The sequence below is a fragment of the Pinus tabuliformis genome, chromosome 3_2, assembly GCF_031772625.1.
Source record: "Pinus tabuliformis cultivar Carrire ecotype Pingquan chromosome 3_2, CPIR1, whole genome shotgun sequence".
Taxonomy (NCBI): Eukaryota; Viridiplantae; Streptophyta; class Pinopsida; order Pinales; family Pinaceae; genus Pinus; species Pinus tabuliformis.
The window spans coordinates 853,947,111-853,963,168 of record NC_142302.1 but is presented as its reverse complement, the minus strand read 5'-3'; the positions used below and the strand labels follow the sequence as shown (position 1 = coordinate 853,963,168).

The 16,058-nt window shown below is 41.8% G+C and overlaps 2 protein-coding genes across 2 annotated transcripts; both read left to right on the top strand.

Annotated features, from left to right (window-relative positions):
• The first annotated feature begins 8,244 nt into the window (after nt 1-8,244).
• LOC149183352 (aspartic proteinase NANA, chloroplast-like) lies at nt 8,245-8,613 on the top strand. Its single transcript, XM_089414919.1, has one exon. The coding sequence runs from the start codon at nt 8,245-8,247 to the stop codon at nt 8,611-8,613; it is 369 nt and encodes a 122-aa protein (XP_089271045.1).
• A 1,696-nt stretch (nt 8,614-10,309) lies between these two features.
• Nucleotides 10,310-14,689, top strand: LOC149183351 (uncharacterized). Its single transcript, XM_089414918.1, has 2 exons — nt 10,310-10,949; nt 11,406-14,689. The coding sequence occupies exons 1-2, from the start codon at nt 10,310-10,312 to the stop codon at nt 14,687-14,689; spliced, it is 3,924 nt and encodes a 1,307-aa protein (XP_089271044.1).
• The last annotated feature ends 1,369 nt before the right edge of the window (nt 14,690-16,058 follow it).

The window sequence follows — 16,058 nt, the reverse complement described above, 5'->3', positions numbered from 1 at the left end:
GATGGTACAGAGGTAGAAATTGGAGATATTAAGTTTGCAGTAACAAAATCGTTCATAGAAGAGACTATAGAACTTCCAAGACATGGTGAAAGATGGTTCAAAAACAAGGAATTCCACAGTGAACCATGGAAAGTGATCCTCAGGAACCTAGGTATGGATGTCTCTGTTTTTAGAAAACGAATTCCCATTTCAGCTCTTAAAAGTAAATGGAAGAGAATTCTTTTGATATTACAGAAATTTATCACCTATGAGGGGATATTTGGGTGCATGTATGTCTACCATATACATTTATTGATAAATTTCGTAGAAAATGGAGAAATCAATCTTCCTCTCTTCCTCCTAAATATTTTAAGAAGGATGGCCTCAAATGTGTAGAAGAAAATAGAGTTCATAGACACAGCCATGTACCATCATGGGTTGATAAAGATACTTATATAGTTTCATTTAAAAGGCATAGGAGATACCTAGGAGGATTTCCTCATTAGAAATCATTTTCAAGAAGCACCAGAGTCACCCAAAGAAGACAATGTTAGAAAAAGCAGAAGAAAGAATATTGGTATAACCGTTAAAAACAAATGTGAGTCTTCATCATAGAAAGATGATGAAAACTTAATATCTGAAGAACTGACAAAAATCAGGAAACAAATCAGAGTAAGAGGAAAGATAAGAAAAGAGAAAAATATCACAAAGAAAGAGAATGTAAGTCATGCACAACCTAGAAGAAGCTCTAGACTCAAAGGGTTGGCAAAGAAAACAATGTCAAAAGGGACAGAGTTCATAAACTTAGAAGAGGAAACCACAGGAACTTCTCCTGTTAACATCTCTTCTACACACAGTCCTCAAAATTCTCTTGACCATCATTTTGAAGGTAGCCCAAGCAGAAGATCTCCAGGCATAGACACTACACAGCAACAAATATATGATTATATAGAATCAATGGAGAAGAAAAGTGCCAAAATGAATCCAGAACCCTCTGTCAATCCACAAGAACCTCTAATTGACTCTCTCAAACAAGAAGTTTATGAATTAGAGATATTGAGCAAACATATCAAAAAGGAGAATGAAACCTTGAGGGAACAAAGTAAATTGGACAAGGCTATTCATGATAATACCATTCTGCATCTAGGACTATGGTATAAGAAAAATAGGAAGTTGAAAAGAAAGAATAGAAGTCTGAACAGAACAGTCATCAACCTCAAATACAGGCTTCTTATGAGGAAACCTAGAATGACAAAAGAGAAAAAGAAGAAAATTAGATGTACTAGCAGAAGTATCTAAGCAAATGCATTAGAAGAGAAGAACTCACATTTTTGGCGAATTGCATGAGGACATGCAATGATTTTGCAGTGGGGGTATGTTGAACCTTAGAATTACCTTCCCCTTGACATTTGTTCTCACCTTTTTCTGTTGATTTCTCACAAAACTACAGAGCCAATCAATGATAAATGCTATATTTTGTCTTAGGAAAGCATTAAAATGATCACCATATTATATTTTCATGTTCTTTCTATTTTAATAGATTTTGCAAATTAGCTACATAATGCATCCTATTTTGTAGCTAACTGTGGGTTTCGTAGCTACTCTCATGGTTTTCCAGGTTACAGGTGTCAAATGAAGAACTAGGCCACATGGGCATCTCCATAATCATCTCCACATGGATTCTATCCTACTCACTCGATCTAGATCGATAGAAAATCATGCCTAAAGTCATGGTCAAAGATGGAGTTGAATATGTTATCTAGTAGCAGTAGGACTCTTGATATTTCGTAGTTAATCAGGAGTCTAACAGTTCTGTTGAAGAGTTAATGCGTATTAACCCACTTTCAGCTGATCAGAAGTGGAGGAATTAATGTAGATCAGGCCACCTATAGCTGCTCAGAAGATTAACAGTCTCATTACAATTCGAATTAAGCCATTTGTAGCATGTCTTTCTATAAGCAATCATGATAGATTCAGATAAAGCCACCTGTAACAAGATTTTCTCTTAGACAGTTATGTTGTTTTTCTATAAATATCAGTTAAATGAGACCGAGAGGCAATTAAAAGCTAGTATGGATTACAAGCTTTTTGTTAAAAACTCTGTTCAGACTTCGTTTTGTTGATAATACAAACTTTTTTTTGTCAATGGTGGTTTAAAAGTGCATCTTTAATTAGCTATTATCTAGCCACATCAGTTGCAGAGGGCCCCTGCACTGAAGGATGTTTTTCACTTTTTGTTTTCATTTTAATTTCCACTACTATGTTTTCTACAAGTAGATTTTCTCTAGTTTTGTTTCATTTTAGTTTGTAACCAATAGTGTAAGGATAAAAATCACAACTATGCAAGTCTTACTCTTCTGAGATATTGTATGAGAAATGACTGAATGAAAGATGGAGAAATGAGAATGCACAGTTTCTTAGCTTCTTACTATTTTGATTACTCATTTTCTTAGCATAGAACTATCAATTATCTATATTAATAGATGTTCTCAAAACCATTTCGAAATAATGAAAATTCAAACTTAATTTTTTGAATATCTAATTCATGTAGTGACTGGGCTTACTCATCATATTGTCAGTTTTACAATCTGTCATCTTTTCTTTTCTGTTTTCAGGTCATTACTTAGTTGCATCACTTGACATTCCAAGAAATCATTTCAAGGAGTTTGATTCCATCATGTTCCAAAATTGAATGGTTGAATGGTTAAATGAATGCAATTATTGAGTTACCTTCTGCATCAGTATTACTTTTGGTTGTAAGAATTAGATCCATGGGTTAGGACTAAATGGTAGATAAGATAGATACCCTGTTTCTCTTATTAGATCCTAACTAGTTAAAAATGATTCTTGGTTCATTTTTAGGAGATTAGACTAAATTAGGAACCTATCCTTCCTTCAAAATCTCATTAGATCCATGTAAATCTCTCATAGATTGTATATTCTTAGACATAAAAGAACAGAAACCCCCAAAACAAACATAAAAAAATACAAAACAACGAAGTAAGAAAAAATTTAACTAAGCACATATAGAGCATCGCACTTCATAAGTCTACAAACCTCAGTTGATAATTCATGCAAGGAATTTAGGACACTAAATTGACAAAACATAAACCAAACTATGAGTTTCTTGTAGCATCTTCTTAGGGCTTTTTATGACAAGAATGGGGCTTCAACCTTCAAAGAGGCATATCTCCTCATCCATGAGGAGTTGTGAGATGTGCCACCTATCATTACAATTGGATTGACGATGGCCATCAAATTAAGGTGATATTCAGCCCAATAAACTCAATATTCCTTGTCATTTGGTTCAATGAAAGCAGTGCTTCTTATGCCATTACATGGGATGACATCAGTGACAACCAATTTTCAAAAATCTCCCCTTTTTTCATTGATGGAAGCACACATACTCCCCCTATGATTAATGCTCCCCTTACTCCATGACTTTGAACCTATTCCCTTGATTTATCTCCCCCTTAGACATCAATGGAATAGGGTAGATAGTCTCCCCCTGGCGAGATATTTCTTCCTACAAAATGCTTATCTCCCATAGTTTTGTCGGTTGGTTGGAATGTATATCAATGTGAGCTTGATAGAATCCCAAGCTTTTGTCGAATATACTCAAAGGTCTCTCAAGGTATAAGTTTAGTGAATATGTCATCTATATGTTCCTTTGTCCCAATGTACTCTACCTCGATATTCTTCTCTACAACTTACTCCTGAAGAAAATGGTACTTAATTTAGGAATGTGTCTTGTTTTTTAATGCATTACAAGATTCTTAGAGAGACTTATGGAACTGGTGTTGTCACAGAAGATGGGAATTAGATTATCAAACTTTATTTGTATATATGTGGAGTAGGTAAATTCTCGATGCAGAGAAAGATGATTCCTCTAGCTTGAGATAGTGGGTCTAGCCACAAAAAAACAATCTAGTGAAAACTTCATTAGGATAGAATCAGAGAAGAGGGCCTACCTCTTAGAACGCTATTCTTCTTGGTGATGATCCTGCTTCCTTATTCTAGCTACCTTTTGTTTCCTTCCTTCAAATACCTGAAACAAGAAAACAAACAACAACAACAAATGTGATAGCATACAAATTTCATTCAGCCTACTTAAAAGGTAAAGGAATCTTAAGTCATCAAATTTAACATAACATTAAATGTAGGAAATCAATCAATATTTGTATTCATATAAGTTCAGAAAGAGATTACAATGAAAGCCTTGATGTTGCGGGTCTCCTCCGACATATCCGGATTCCCACACCTCTGCTAGCATCTCATGGATAGCCCCAATAATGGAAGTTTTAAGGCTTATTCCCTTTAGTTCCAAACCAAAAAAAACACACTATTCTCCCTCCACAAACATAAACTAGAAGGCTACAGGCTATAGATATCTTACTGGTTATTCAAGCTCCAAAAAAGACTAGTTCAGCTTGGAAGAGAAGGAGTTTATCTAGCCTTGATGGAGGGGAGATGGTTCCTCTTATGATGGGAAAGGGATTATATCTTTGGTTTGTTCCATCTTAATAGGGGAAAGAGCCAAATTGACTTCCTCAGCTCCATCTAGCCAAACAATTTACCAGACTTCTGTTATGAAGCTTCTAGACCTAGAAGCTTCAACCCCATATTTAAAAACTTGCCGAAAGAGGATCAGCGTGACTGAGAAAACGATCGTTTGTGAGGTACGGGGCTAGGCCGAGTTTTAAACTCTACAAATCAATGTGAGGAGGAAATGGATCATTAGATTCGGTCTTTTAAACTAGGGTAAAAGGAAGATTCTTGGGAAATGATGCAAAAGGGAAATGTTCTCCTCATAAAGAGGGATATAATGGGAGTCTCTTCATGGTGGAAACACGTGTAGGGTTCACTGTAAAGGACCCCCATGATCGAGGAATAGGGAGTACAACATCAACATTGGTTTCTTATTGCTTTATTTGGAATCCAAGAACTTTCATGGATTGTATATGAGGCAGTAAATTGGACATGAGAAGAAATTCAAAGCTACAACACGTCCAAAGTCTCTATATCCCTCGTGGCTTATGAACTTCATTCTGAATACAATATTCTTGATCTCTACAATCATCAGGTTCATGTCCACAACTCCTAATCCATATAGTATTCTCCCTCTTGATGACCTTTTTGCATCGATAATTTTCCCTACCCATGGAGTTTTGTTGGAATTAGCGCTCAAAGGGACTACAAGAATCACTAGTGTTGCAGAAAAATAAAAATAAAAATTACATGAACCTATTCTCGATGGTAGAACTTGAAATTTTGGAACTGAAAAGAATTAATAAACCCTTATTCTATAGCAGGTATTTTGTCGAGGGTTACATGGTTATAGTTGAATCCTGCATTGAACAATGGTTACAAAAATGCTTTGCAATTGACAGATGTTCTTGCACTGGCACCTGGTGATAGCGCTGAAAATATGTTTGAACTTTTTAAATCAAACTGGTCTAACGACATGGTGTAACACCAACACCCTGCACACCTTACATTGCTTTGATGATTTTGGCCAAATCTTGCACTTACTACATCCCTGGCGATTACAAAATTGTGTGTGATGTATATTGGCCCAGTTTTGATACAAAAATTTGTTGATTTTACATCTGGAGATCAGAGCTTTCCTTATGAAGGCTTTGTCCTTGTATTGATAATATTTCAAAAAAATCATTGAGGTTCTTTTTTCCCATCAATATAACTTTCAATGTCAGAAGCTAGGCATGCTAAAAAGGTCTAATCTAATCACAACTTTATATAGAAAGGGTTTAAGATTGTCAAGCTTCACTAGGAAAGCTCATGGTGTTGGCCTGATTGTAAATTACATGGTCATGGATGATCAACAACTTTCAGATGCGATGTTGTATCTTCATTACATCTGGATGATGCCTCTACAAGTTGGGGCTGCTTTATCAATCCTGTTTGAGGTTTTGGGAATTTCTATGTTGTCTAGTTTTGTTTACATGGAACTAATAATGGGAATTGTAGCTTGGGGATCCAAGAGAAATAGGGGATATGAGTTACAATTAGTGAAAATGTGTGATCTTCATACAACTAATGAGTTTTTGTTTTATATGAGGGTTATCAAACTTCAAGCATGGGAAGATATGGTATCTTTATCTACAATCATTATATTCTCCTATTCAAAGATCCTATGAGATTAAGGAAAATAGCACATTCTGCAGGAAAGAAAGTGTGCATTGCCATAGAGCTCTCCCAAAATCCATCTATCTTCAATATTGTGAGCTCAAAATCATTGCAAATTGTGAACCAAAGAGCCTCCAAAATTATAGAAGAATGTCCACAAAAGTTTTCAAAAGCGACAGAATCGCCTCTATTTGGCGCAGAACCTGGAAGGTGGAGAGGGGTGAATAAAGATTTAATTAAATATTGTGAGGCATATTTGTAAATGTTCTCGAATGTAGGAGAACATGAGTGATTAGTAAGGATTGAGAGATTCTGAAATATTGATTATAAATCTTAGATTAGAAGTTGGTTTATGATTTTGTGGAGTTGAGAGGATCCTTAGGAATTAGTTGAGTCAAAAGTGGATTTAGAATATTTTTAGGATATGGTTGAGCAAATTATTGATTTGAACCAGAATTGGTTGCAGAATCCTTTTGTATAGATATTTGTAAGCCTCAAAGGCATTAGAGAGGCCAATTAAAAAAATATAGAAGATATTTGGTAGGAATAGGGGAATACTCAGTAGAGTTAAAGAGGCCACTAATACAGAAAATCAGGCCGAGAAAAGATTCATTACTGTAAATATTGCTTGTGAATATAAAACTCAATTCTGAGTTTATGTGGGATGCTTGGGTTGATTTGTGTATTTATCGAATTAGTTTCTTGAGTAACAATATTGTGTGGTTAAATTGTTAATTTGTGTATTTATCGAATTAGTTTCTTGAGTAACAATATTGTGTGGTTAAATTGTTAGGAGTGGATCCTAGTTAGAATCTTGATAAAAGTGTATAATGTTTGTGTGAATGTGACATTGTGTTGAGATCTACAGATATCCAAGAATGGAGCCATAGTTACAGTTTTCGAGTGTTGGAAGAGGCCGACTGTCAATCATAGGAGAAATCGACAATGAATCCGAGGAGAATCAGATCGATAAGCATGAGTAGGATAGGATGATCCATATAGAAGCTTTGAGGCAGAAATAAAATGTCAAGTTGAGTAGAGAAAGCGAATTGAGGTCGCAGGAGCTCTCACTGCCTCAAGAGATAGAGCACTAATTTCCTTTCTCCAAAAAGTTACAGGTCAGAGACTGCATAGTTTCCTGTTAATTCGCAGCCTCTCTCCCTACTGCTGCCTTAGCAAATTCATACATGGATTGGAGGAGAACAATTAGACTTCTTTGAAGACAGAAACAATGATTTTCCCCAAATTTCAAAGAATTTTGAATGAGGCATTTAGGAAATCTCGGGATTGAGCAGACTCAGTCTTAGGTCTGCATTAATTTGGGTTCTGCGGCCATATAGCTGCATCAATTTTTAAAAATGTTACTTAAATGTACAAGATTTAACAACCTTATTTATTAATATACTGTTACGAATCTTATTCATTAATATATTCTTTATATATTATTTGTAAATTAAAATATTAATAAGTATCAAAATTACTTACCAAAATTTCACACAGACATTTTAAATAATATTCATGCTAATATTAAAAATTCAATCTATATAAGAAATAACTATGAAATTTGTTCACAAGGCAATGATCAAAGAGAATTAGAAGTCGAAAAAAATTCCTATTTACTATTAAACATCATCCACATGCACACATTTGTGCCTTTCCACATAGGGAATTTGAATTTTGTTCCCTTTTTCTCCCACCATTTCCATTTTGAAAATTCTCACAAGATGTTCACTCCTTTTTCTCCCACCATTTCCATTTTGAAAATTCTCACAATATGTTCACTCGCACATTCTTCAAACTATCCCAATACTATTTCTCTATTTCTCCGAGATCCACAGTACATGAAAGTGTTCGAGATTGTGGACAAGCAACATTGATCTGCAGAAGGTTATAACACTCTGAGAGAGCCAGCAATGGAGCAAAGTAAGCCATATCACTATTCTGAAAGGAGGCACACCCAGTTATTATGTTGGAGTTGAAGGAATGGTGATTAATGGAAAGAGTCTTCCCATATCCAGCAATGCTTGGAAGATGGATAATAATTCTGGTAATGGAGGGACCATTGTAGACTCTGGGACTTCTCTGACATATTTCAAAAAATAGGCATATGATGTAATAATGAAGGCCCTTGGTGCGGCCATTGCATATCCGAGGGCTACAACACAAGATCCCGCGCAGTTTGATCTGTGCTTTAATACATCTGGAGTGAAGAATCTGAAATTGCCCACTTTGTCAATTGATTTTGGCGGCGGGAAAATGTTTAGTCCGCCTTCTGGCAACTACGTATTGGAGGTGGAGGAAGGAGTGGGATGCGTAGGGTTCAAACCCATTACGGATGGGTCCCCAAATATTATTGGGAGTCTTTTGCAGCAAAATTTCTTAGAGAGCTGGATTGTGGGCTGCTCTGGACTGCTAGGGTTTGCTAGCGATCTGAACGTTTCTGCGACGGCGCCGACAGCGTCTCAGCCAAGCTCTTCTGCGCAGTAACAGATTCAGTCCAGGTGTTCAGAACTGCGACGCACCAGGACCTTACAATGGCTCATCCGCTGGGGGGGGCGTCAGGGCCCTCCCCGTCGCAGCTCGATCCGGCGCACAGGGTTGTCTTCGGATCCGTGGATAGTGAGATTCTGAACAACGGGAATACTCCCCAAACTGGCACCAAGGGTAACGAAAATGATGGAAGGGAGGAAGGTATTGCCCAGAATGGTTCTGACATGCCTGAAAAAGGTCAGAAGGTAACCTCATCTACTTGTAGACCAGTGGCCAAGGAAAGACCACGCATAGAATTGCCAGGAGACAAAATAGATGCAAGAATTGAGTTCATGCGCGACCATGCCATCATAGGGAAGTTCATAGGGTTTTGGCCCACTGAGAAGGCCCTATACGGATGGATAACGGCGAAATGGAAACCGAAAGGGGATGTCATGCTCCAGCTTGGACCGAAGGGTTTCTTCACAGCCATCTTCTATTGCCTGGAGGACAAGCACCGAATACTAGTGGGAGGGCCATACTTCTTCAACTCGGCTGGGCTCTATCTGAGAGATTGGATCCCTAGATTCAACCCAGACAAGGAGGACCTAACCCTGGCGCCTGTCTGGATCAGGTTATACTCCCTCCCAGATGAATATTGGGAGGAGGATGCTCTCAAAAGGATAGGAAATGGGGTGGGAGAATATATCAGATCATCCGATGAAACCAAGACCCGTAAGTACATTTCCTATGCCCGAATCTGTGTGTTTATTCGCCTCAATGAAGCCCTTCCTGATTCAGTCACTCTTTCCCACCGGGATGAGGAATGGATCCAGCCTCTTGATTACGAGCATGTTCCTTTCCGATGTCGAAAATGCCACACCCTCGGGCATTTATTCAGAGACTGTCCCCAAAATGCCCAATCTAGTATCCCAAACTCCTCTGTTTCCCCTGCTCAGGACGGCTTTACCAAAGTCACCAGCAGGAGGCGCTCTCACAAAAAAACCCCTAATGGGTCTCACCCCCAGGTCTCCAAGCCTCATGGCCCAGTAACCAAGAACAGTTTTGACATTCTGGGCAAAGATCCAGAGACCACTCTGCATGCATCTATGGCCCCATCGGATCATCCGTCCTCCTCGTCTTCTCCTACTCGATCTCACCCCCCCATTTCTCCCACGCCAGTCCTATCCCCCTCCACTCACCATCGGAGTCGGAAAGAAGCTCCTGAGATCAGCAAAGAAATGGAAGGTGAAGGGTTACGGGAGAGCCCTCAGAACCCAGAGAACTTTTCGGAAGAAGGAGATCAAGTGCAAAATATGGAAGAGGAACCCGAGAGTATTGATCTGCACGGATTAGACATCATAGAGCTGGAAATAGCGTGTAATAAACAAGCTTTTGACAAGATACCAGAACTTGCGCTCAACAAGCTCGAAATGGTCATCTCCCGAGCCTACTACCAAAGTCAACTGGGAATACAACCTGACAGCCAATGGGACGGAAGTCAGCACTCGAAGAATCCAAAGAAAAGAGGCAGAAAGACAGATCTGCAAAGGACAATAGAGATAGGTAAAATCCTGGTGGATTCAGGCAGATGTGCTCAGCTTACAAAGTACTACAAACCCTCCATCAATAGTCAATGATGAAGCTAGTTTCATGGAATATAAGAGGGCTTAACAGCCCCGGAAAACTTAGGATGTTAAAACATATGATCAGAATGGAAAAACCACAAATGTGCTTTCTCCAAGAAACAAAGTGCAACAGTGAAACGCTAGGCAGCATTCTCTCAAAAGCTTGGCCTGGATGCAGATCGGTAGCTGTAGACGCCTCAGGTGCTTCTGGGGGTTTGGCGATTGCTTGGAATGCGCAAGCGGTATCCCTCTCCGACTTCCACGCATCGCATCACCTCATTCAGGCGACCTTTCACATCTTGGGTACCAATGTCTATGGTAATCTGTCAAATGTCTACTTCCCACAAGAAGCGGGAAGCAAGATAGCGCTTCTTGATACAATAGAAGCCCTCAGTAACAGCAGAAGATACCCGCTTTGGATGGTGGCAGGGGACTTCAACATGATAACGAAGACTGACGAGAAGCTAGGAGGCAGGCGCAGATTGGAGCATGAAGACTGCCACTTCCGGGACTTCATTCAAGCTACCTCCCTCATAGACATGCCCTTCTGTAACGGTACCTTCACATGGAGTAATCGAAGATCAGGCAAATACCAAATCGCCTCAAAATTGGACCGCTTCCTCCTCTCGGACAATGCAGTCCACCTGGGAGGGGATTTCTCTGCAGCTGTCCTTGCCCACTCGGGATCGGACCATTGGCCAATAACACTTCAATGGCAACGGCCAGGTAACACACACAAACGTCCCTTTCGTTTTGAAGGTTTTTGGCTCACGCATCCCACTTTCAAAAATTTTGTGAAATCCATCTGGGACGCCTTCATTCCCCCCGAAGGATCTAAGATGTTTCAATTCCAGCAAAAGCTTCGCTTTCTTAAAAATCACCTGAAATGATGGAACAAGGAAATCTTCGGCAACATTTTTCAGGAGCAGCAAAAGCTTACTCAGGACCTGGAGACTCTTCACCAAAAGGTTATAATGGAGGGGCACACTGAAGCCAGCTTGGAACAGGAACGCCATATACACAGTCAGCTGGACAACAGGAGAAAGCAGGAAGAGATTTATTGGAAACAAAAGTCAAGGGTCAGATGGCTGAAGGAGGGGGAGCGTAACACTAAATTCTTTCACAGAACTACGGTGCAAAGGAGAATCCACAACAATATCCCTTTCATCCAAAAACAGTCAGGAGAAAGAGTGGAAACCCATGAGGGGGTTGAAGAGGAACTCCTAAACCATTTCAAGCAGATTCATCAGGACGAAAAAGAAGATCGGCGACAGGCCATTCGAAAAATTACGAGTAACATTCCAAAACTCATTTCGGCGGAACAAAACGAGAACCTTATGCGGCCCATTCTGCCTCAGGAAGTGGATGACGCAATGAAGCAGCTAAAGGAAGGCAAGGCCCCAGGGCCAGACGGCTTTTCTACCACCTTCTTCCACTCCTTCTGGGATATGTTAAGGGAGGAGGTCTGGCAGATAGTTGAAGAATCCAGGGCAACACGCTGGCTCTTGCCCTCTCTCAATGCTACCTTTTTAACTCTCATTCCCAAGGAGGAGGACTCCATCACCCCGGACAAATTCAGGCCCATTGCGCTTTGTAATGTAATATACAAAGTAATTTCAAAAGTAATAGCAAATCGCCTGAAACCACTTCTCCCTGGGCTCATCTCCCCGGAACAGTCAGGGTATGTGGAAGGGCGGCACATTATGGACGGCATCCTGCTTTCTCACGAAATCATTCACTCCCTCAAGCACTCAAAGCAATCAGGTATGCTTCTCAAACTCGACCTCTCCAAGGCATTTGACAAATTAAGCTGGAATTACATACAGGAGATGCTAAAAGCCTATGGTTTCTGCGCTCCCTGGATTCGTTGGATCCTGAACATGATCACCTCCACTCATTTCTCTATTCTCGTCAACGGCATCCCCTCCCGTCCCTTCAATCCTTCTAGAGGTATTCGCCAAGGAGATCCCCTCTCCCCCTTTCTCTTCGTCCTTATGGCGGAAGGACTAGGGAGGCTCATCAAGCATGCTCTCCATTCGCATCAGATAAAAGGCATCTCTGTTCATAATTCCCCAGCCACCTCCCACCATCAGTTTGTCGACGATACGATGCTTTTTGGGTACCCCTCTGCCCAAGAAGCCCGCCGCCTTAAATCCCTCCTTCGAGACTTCTCGGAGGCCTCTGGCATGTGTATCAACAGTGTTAAATCACAGATTTTTTTCTTCCATACGCCGCCCTCAGTCAAAATTGTCGTCTCTCGCATTTTGGGATTCCCTGTAGCCTCTCTGCCCTCCAAATACTTGGGTGCTCCCCTCTCGGCTTCCGCCCTCAAGCTACCTGCTTGGCGATCCCTGCTCGAGAAGCTGGAAAATCGTCTCAATCAATGGACTTACAGATCCCTTAACTTAGCAAGCCGAATTGTCCTCATCAAATCGGTCTTGCAGGCTATGCCACTGTACTTGTTTTCTATTTTAGCAGCGCCTAAATGGGTGTTAAAAAGCATCAGAAACCTACAGCGCAATTTTCTATGGAGCAGCGCAGCCACAAATCGCAAATGGGCATTAGTGAAATGGTCTAATGCTTGCATGCCCAAAGAAAAGGGCGGTATTGGATTACGGGATCCTGAACACAGTAACTCTATAATGAATGCCAAGATCTGGTGGCAATGGATCACCAGCCCAGAAAAGCCATGGGGGAAAGTCTGGACAGCTAAGTACGCAGGAGGTCGTCCCCAAGAGGAGCTCATCCATTTCATCCCCACTGAAAAAGGCTCCACAATATGGAATGCGGCTAAGCAACATCATCAGCTAATTCAGAAGCACAGCTTCTGGGAAATTAGGAATGGGCGCACAGCAAGATTTTGGACTGATGCCTGGAACCAGCAGCCCAAACTTCAAGACAAACTGCACCCGGAGCTCATACCTGATGAACCAAACCAACAGCATAAAACAGTTCATCAATTCTGGGCCTCAGAGATGGAGCACAATTTTCGGAAATGGAAAAGGAGTGACCTGATCCTCCACCATACCGGCGCTCAGCAGCAAGAGGAACTCATGACTGAACTTAAAAAAAGAAGGATAAGGCAAGATAATGGCAGGGATATTCTTAGATGGGGCTACCTGCCTAAGGGGGCATACACCACTTCAGAAGCATACAGGTTGTTGTGTAATTTTCCCTCTCCCCCTGACCCTGTGTGGAGCAAGATCTGGAAGCTAGGACCTTGGCCAAAAATTGCCTGCTTTCTGTGGCTGGTAAGTCACAAAAAAATTCTCACCTGGGACAAGCTTCGGAAGCGGAAATTTAGTGGCCCCTCAATATGTATGAATTGCTCTCAAAATGAAGAAACTCTCAATCATCTCCTGGACACTTGCCCTTTGGCCAAGCTTCTATGGGACAAGGCCAGTTTCCGATGTCAAAAAAGCTGTAAGGGAGAGGGCGACATCGTCAATTCCTTAAGACTCTGGCCAATGCAGCCCTTCAACTGCAAGATCCTCAACCATCTATGGAACATAATCCCGGGTATAATCCTCTGGAACATCTGGAAGGAACGCAACCAGCGAATCTTCAGAAATAAGCATTCACCAATAGAAGAAATCTGGAGCAGAATTCATAAAAACATTCAAGAAACCATGGCGCTACAGGGTTGGACCAAGGAAGACCTCCCTTCCACTGACAACGAGCACAACATATTAGGCAACTGGCAGCTGCAGCTCTCCCCTGACTCTCTCAACCGCAACACTCCCACCCCAATCAACAGGAACGACAGTCAGTGGGAAGCCCCTCCCAAAAACTCCTTCAAGATAAATTTCGATGGGGCCTCCAAAGGAAACCCCGGGGTAGCAGGCTATGGAGGATTAATTAGGGACTCTGAAGGCCAAGCCATACGGATCTATTTTGGAAACTTAGGGTGGGATACCAATAACTCTGCAGAGTTGGAAGGTCTATGGCAAGGCCTAGTGCAAGCAGAGACTCTTAATCTTCAATCCCTAATTGTCGAAGGGGACTCTCAGATTCTGATCAACTTAGCCACCAGACTACAGAATGGCTCGAATGCAAGAAAAGTGGCACCCAGTTGGAGACTTGAGGCAAGGTTGAATGATGTAGCACAGAGGATCAACAATTTTAGAGCCATCTCCTTCACTCACACTAAACGGGAGGGCAACAAAGTTGCGGATCTCCTTGCCAACATAGGAACAGAGACTGATCATTCACTCCTATCAGGAGACACAAATATCATAATTAACAGACAACAACTTCAGGATTGCCAAAACCTCATCTTTGCAGAGGCTATGATCCTGGATGCGGGTGTCTCAGAGGTAAACGGAGCGGTGCCACATGACAAGCACACGCTGCCACGTGAAGAGGACTGGGCTATTAATGCCCCAAGCCGTCGAAATTCAGGTTTAAGGGAGCCGCTTCAGAGCATCCTTAATGGATCCGCTGAAGATGATGGCAGGCCTGCGTAAGGCATTCAATGCGGATCACTTCTCAAGAATTGGACATGAGAATAAAGGCAAATGTTGGCCGGCGAAGGCAGTGCACTGTGGTTCAGGGAATGTTCATAGTCTTTGTTTTATTTGGGTGGTGGAGAGCTGGGGTGAGGACAGTTTCCCCCCTGAGCATCTCGGCCTGTGTTTACGCTCTTTGGATCTCCGTCTGGCTGTATCTAGAAGACGGCAAGAGGCGGAAGGGGCTTGCATACCGTTTCGGGGAGCCGGTGTTCAACTCAAATGACGGGAGGTTACGATGGTGCGTGATAGAATGCCTTGCAGGAGGGGTTCTGGGAGTGGACAATTCCCCTGCCCACCTGCAGCAGACATACATCATCATTGTTGTTGTGTTTATTGCTATCGCAGAGTGGGAGCTAACCCAATTCCTGCAAGTCAAGTCATGGAAGTTGGCAGTTCCGTTGAGGGGGCACCCAGGCTTCCAGCTTTTGGTTCGGTTATTTTCTCACTGGGCAGCTCTGAGGGCAATGAAGGGATTAACGCACATATCTCTGTGCTCTTCACCAAAACTCCTGCGGTGGATGATAATGGGTCATCGCTGGTTCTGGCGGAGGACGGCACAGAGCAGGGGAAGGGGAAACTCCCAATGGGGGAGCAGTCAAATTTGGTGGCCTGCTTCGAGAGAGGCAAAGGTAAGGTTCTGTTGGGGGAGTCGTCCACTGCTGCGGGCACTTCTGAAGGTGCAAGTCTTCAGCCTCACCCCCAATGTCGAGGCCATGCACAGTCATCCCCTTCGCAAAGTCCATTGGCTACGGGAGAAAGCGCGTCTGAAGGTGAAGGCGGAAGCAGAAGCATGGAGGAAGAGTCTGAGGACTAGCTCTCACCAACGCTCTCATGCTTTAGTCTTCTTTTCTCAGGTCGGGTCCTTTCATGTTGGGTTCAGGGGTCTGGTTAATTGTCAATTCCATGTTTTTGTTATGATGGTTAAGTATCTCGGAACTAAGTCCTGCGCGCGGTCTTCACGGACGCAGCAGGCGCGAAGTAGAGTGTCTGGTATATGTCAATTTTTGTCTTTTGTAATTGCCTGGCTAGGCCTTCAGGCCATGCAGATCTGGCTCTTGTCACAGTTTGTCTCGTGTTATAAATATGTTTCAAGATGCCCCTGCGCGGGCTATCATAGTGTGAGTAGTATAGTTCTCAGTGTCAAGCATTTTGCTTCTTTTGCTAACATTGCCCTGCGTGGCAATTTCATGAAACGGTCAATGTCACCCATGGAGACTCCTTTGGCCATGGGCAGCCAGCTTCCTTGGATGTAAAGTATTTGTTGTACATATTAATATATCAGTAGTTAGTATTGCCGATAAAAAAAAAAAAAAATTCTTAGAGA